General features: G+C 30.8%; 1 protein-coding gene across 1 annotated transcript; it reads right to left on the bottom strand.

Moving 5' to 3' along the window:
- Positions 1–648: 648 nt before the first annotated feature.
- Positions 649–3,666, bottom strand: LOC123658109 (insulin-like growth factor-binding protein 7). The gene is made up of 2 exons (XM_045593575.1): positions 3,515–3,666; positions 649–757 (listed from the first exon to the last, which is right to left on the bottom strand). The coding sequence occupies exons 1-2, from the start codon at positions 3,664–3,666 to the stop codon at positions 649–651; spliced, it is 261 nt and encodes an 86-aa protein (XP_045449531.1).
- Positions 3,667–4,174: the final 508 nt, after the last annotated feature.

Raw genomic sequence — 4,174 nt, 5'->3', positions numbered from 1 at the left:
TCCTTTCAAGAGCTACTTGATCCGAAAGCAAATAATAAAACGTAATTATTTCAAGAAATGGCAAACGTTCTTCAAATTTATTCTCCTACAAAAGCCAGTTAAAATATATTTTTATCATTTAAATTCTCTTTAAAAAAATTCGAACTTAATGTTATTTCCTTTGGAATTTAAAAAGTGTTTACGTAACGTCAAATTTTGAATGCACGATCGTATATAAAAGCGATCTTATTAATATGTACGTATCTAATAAAATAGTCATTTCTATCTTACAATATTATGTATTAGAATCGTGAAATTAAATCTCCAACGAATACGGTCAACTATGACCCAAATGAAAATAAGTCTCTGAAAACAGAATCACGTTTTTAAAGCAGTGCTTGATGTGACAGCGGAAAAATAATTTTGTTTGACATCAATTTGTTCTCATGTAGTGTTCCAAAATTTTCTTTCGTCGTGTTTTACCTTAAAACGCACTCGGAATAAATAATTTATTGTCAACCCAACACACTTTTTCCTCATACTGATTTCTCATGTCTTTGTTTATTCTGGTCCTTTCGTTGGCTACGTTGTTGAAGATATGTCTCGAGTCCTAACATCGCTATGCATAATGTATAAATACAGGTCACAAAAGTCAATATGTTAGTTTGTTCACGTTATCGTCGTACACGAACCCTCATAACACTTTAGGCCGGGTTCGCACGTTCCTCTAAAGCCGCCACAGTCCTCACCGAGTGTTCTTGCACACACTTTACAGCATCTGTTGAGAAAACAAACGAGATTAAATTATTCCACGTAACGATTATGTGTTTAATAAAATAATAATTATTATTATTATATTATGCTTTATTGCAACTAAAAATATATAAATTTAATTTAGAAAGAAAGTTACTAAGGGCAAGCTTATCTATAAAAAGTTATATACCAGTCAACTCATAATCCCTCTTATTATACCCAAGACATTTTATAAAAGACTAAAAACAAACCAAAAGTCAAATGAAATCAGTTAATGATTCGATAAAAATTAAGAAAATATCGCTTTAGCTTATTTTAGCATAATGTAATCGAAATGACGCTTGCTCTCCTTTGTACATAGAAACTTAAAAATAATGTAAACTCAGTGTGACTAAAACCTGTAAAAATTGAGTGACTGTCAGCTATTTTAATTTATTATTTTGCTGTAAGTAAAATAAGGCTATGTTTCACTATTTTACTTAATTTTTATTTTAAATTAAATGTTGTTTGTTTAATCTAAAATCTGAAGTTAACTTCACGAACATATGTAAACAAAACAAAGGAGTTTACAGAACATCTATGACATTTTAATCATTAACTTTTAATTTCATATTAATATCAAAATATTTCATAAATATTAATCAAAATGTTAGAGTACAAACTGAATATTATTTTCTAGTAACAAGTTTCACCTGACTTCGAAATTTCCTAAGTTAACTTTTTACTATCAAGCTCTTGGGTAACTTCAACTATGTGCCTCGTTCTACACCGCGAAACTAATAACGAAAAGTTTGGATACATTCAGTATAATCTAAGAGTAGCTAACTTTTCTTTAAATTATCTTACAAAACAAGATGAAGCACGCGGCGTTACATGCATTTTAATACCCTTTTTTTTGAACTAAACAAAACACCTTGAGCAAAAGTCAGATTTAAGCCATAAAGCCTTATCTAACTGTAGACCTTAAGACGTACAAGAAAAGAAAAAAGAAGAAAAGAGAAAGAGTCGAGAAAAACGTGTAAAACATAAACTAAAAAAAAATATAATAATAAGAAGAAATCAATAAAGTGGAAAACTGGTTTGTAACTTAATACATATTGAAACATATGGCGTTCCATTCCTATAACTTGTGATAACTTGTTTTTTTTTTTTTACTTTTCAAATTATTTGTTATGGTTTTCATATCAAAATAATTTTAAGGTAGGAATTACTAAATGTCTTTGTTCATAGAAATCAAAATGAAATAAAAAAAATAATACAAATTTAAATAAAATAACAACTTCAATAGCAGACATAGAATGTAGCTAATAACTTACAGGTCAAGATATTAACAATTGTTTTGAAAGAAGTTGATCCCCTTAAGGCTCAAGGATACTTGTACGATAAAAGAAAAAATGTATTTTGCTTTTCGACTTAAATAATAAATTGTCTCAAAATCGAAACTGTATACAAATTGAATGTTCTACTTTAGAAATTGTAATTAGTGTTTTAAGATTTGAAAAATTTTAAGTATAAGCCGATACTAAGAACGTGATTATTCTTATATAAATAAAAACGAATGTTGCTAAGCTCACAACTCGAGAATGGCTCGACAAATCGGCTAATTTATTTTTTGTGTTCTTTAAGGTCCACGGAATGTTTTAATACAAAAAAAAAAAAAAAAAAAAATGGAAAAAATAGAATTTTTTTACTGTTAATTTTTGACAGAACGAAGTCTGTCCGGGCCCAAATTTTTCGTTTGAGCTAAATGAGGGTATTTTACAATTTTATATTGTATAAATATCAGTATTTAAAAGTTCGTTATTTTAAAAGTTTATTAAAATTAAAACAGTCATAGTTTTCTACAAAAATTATTTTACGAGTTAAATTTTAAAATTCATGCGGCTGCCATTACTGTAATTACTAAAACCAGACAAAAAATTTATGCTTTTTTCGAGGAATATTTTTAATTATACAAATTGAATACTCATAATAAAAATTTATTGCTAAAAAAACGAGTGTGCTTTATAAACCACACGACTGAAATAAAAGTTGCCCCTTACAAAACTATAATAATAATACTTTAATATACGAAATTTAACTCTCTCTTTCTATCTTCACTAACTTAAATCTCCCTCTCAACTTCCGTTCGCCTCGCCCGATCACACTTTTCGTAACGCTCTTGTCACACATTCACTAGCTTATTCCCTAAATCAAGCATGTGTAAAGAAGTTTTACTTGAAAGAGAGGAGAGTAAAATCGTGTCAAACAACGTAATAGCAGTGACACTAAGGGTGACACTTTACAGCGCTTCTAGCTGTTACAAAATATAGATGTAATAGTCTACTACATAGTAGTATATAGCATTTACTGTACCGATACGAGTAGCAAGCCTCAATGTGGTTTAATTTTTGAAGTACAAGTTCTTCACGCACGTTACGTTCACTTTTTTTTAATTAAGCAATGAAATAAAAATGAAAAATGTTTATTACTTGGATAACAAAAGATCCTTAATTGTTAGTAAAAATAATAAAATTAAAAATAAAAGCTTAATAGTATGTAGTGTTAGTTCTAAATAACTAAAAGTGACGTCGTAATGTCACACACATGTTCGACTAGAGGACAGTCCGCGCTATCGGCAATGAACCTCAAGACGTTGTTGCAGCTGCTGCGCACTCGCCTTTAAAGAAAACCAGGGAAACTGTTGACACCTTTATATACCGCGCGCATTATAACGTTTCTTAATAAGTGAACTGCAAAATATATAACGGTAAAATTTTATAATTATAAAATGTATAAATACCTGCAAGGGTCCCACACTACTATGCCTAACCCTGGACATCCGCTCGGTTCTAAGGGCTCACACTCCCTAGGATTGCACACACAGTCCCATCCCCGCACCGCTCCCGCCACCGCTACCGCTACCAACGTCACCATCGTAAACCACTTGGTCATACTGTTCACATCACATAACGCGATCGCACTTTATATTGTCCTCGTTGAAGAATCATTACACATTGTCCTGATCTGTTAGTAACTGGCTCATTCTGAAACAATGGAAAAAGAAGTATGAAATATAAAAGACTAGTACATTTGACTTTTTTAGTATCTTGGGCCGACCCTAGCCCTAACCCTAGTTGAGTGCAGTATTAGACATGATATTTCCTGATTTTTCTCTGCTTTAATAAAATATGGACGCTTGCAGCAGGAGCCAACAACCAGGAGCTTAACAAGCGCAATGTTGACCGTAATTGTCTACACAACGCTCGCCACAGAAACAACGGTACTTGAGAGCTTATTTAGTTGTGGTTTTCCACATTTTGAGCAAAATATTTCCTGTTAAGCCTTTCACCTTAATAAATTGACATTATTACTTAGAATAAATGGGAAATATAAAAATGAAGTTTTTAACAGATTTTAGTTTAAAACCATAACACGAAGATTGACTGTGACAATTAAATTT

The sequence above is a fragment of the Melitaea cinxia genome, chromosome 11 (assembly GCF_905220565.1).
Source record: "Melitaea cinxia chromosome 11, ilMelCinx1.1, whole genome shotgun sequence".
NCBI lineage: Eukaryota > Metazoa > Arthropoda > Insecta > Lepidoptera > Nymphalidae > Melitaea > Melitaea cinxia.
The sequence above is the reverse complement of the archived record's forward strand: the minus strand, read 5'-3'. Positions and strand labels throughout refer to the sequence as shown.

Coding starts and splice junctions, on each gene's coding strand:
- LOC123658109 (XM_045593575.1), bottom strand. CDS start 3,666: ATGACCAAGTGGTTTACGATGGTGACGTTGGTAGCGGTAGCGGTGGCG. Junction 758..3,514: donor GTAGTGTGGGACCCTTGCAG/GTATTTATACAT, acceptor TTTTCTCAACAG/ATGCTGTAAAGTGTGTGCAA.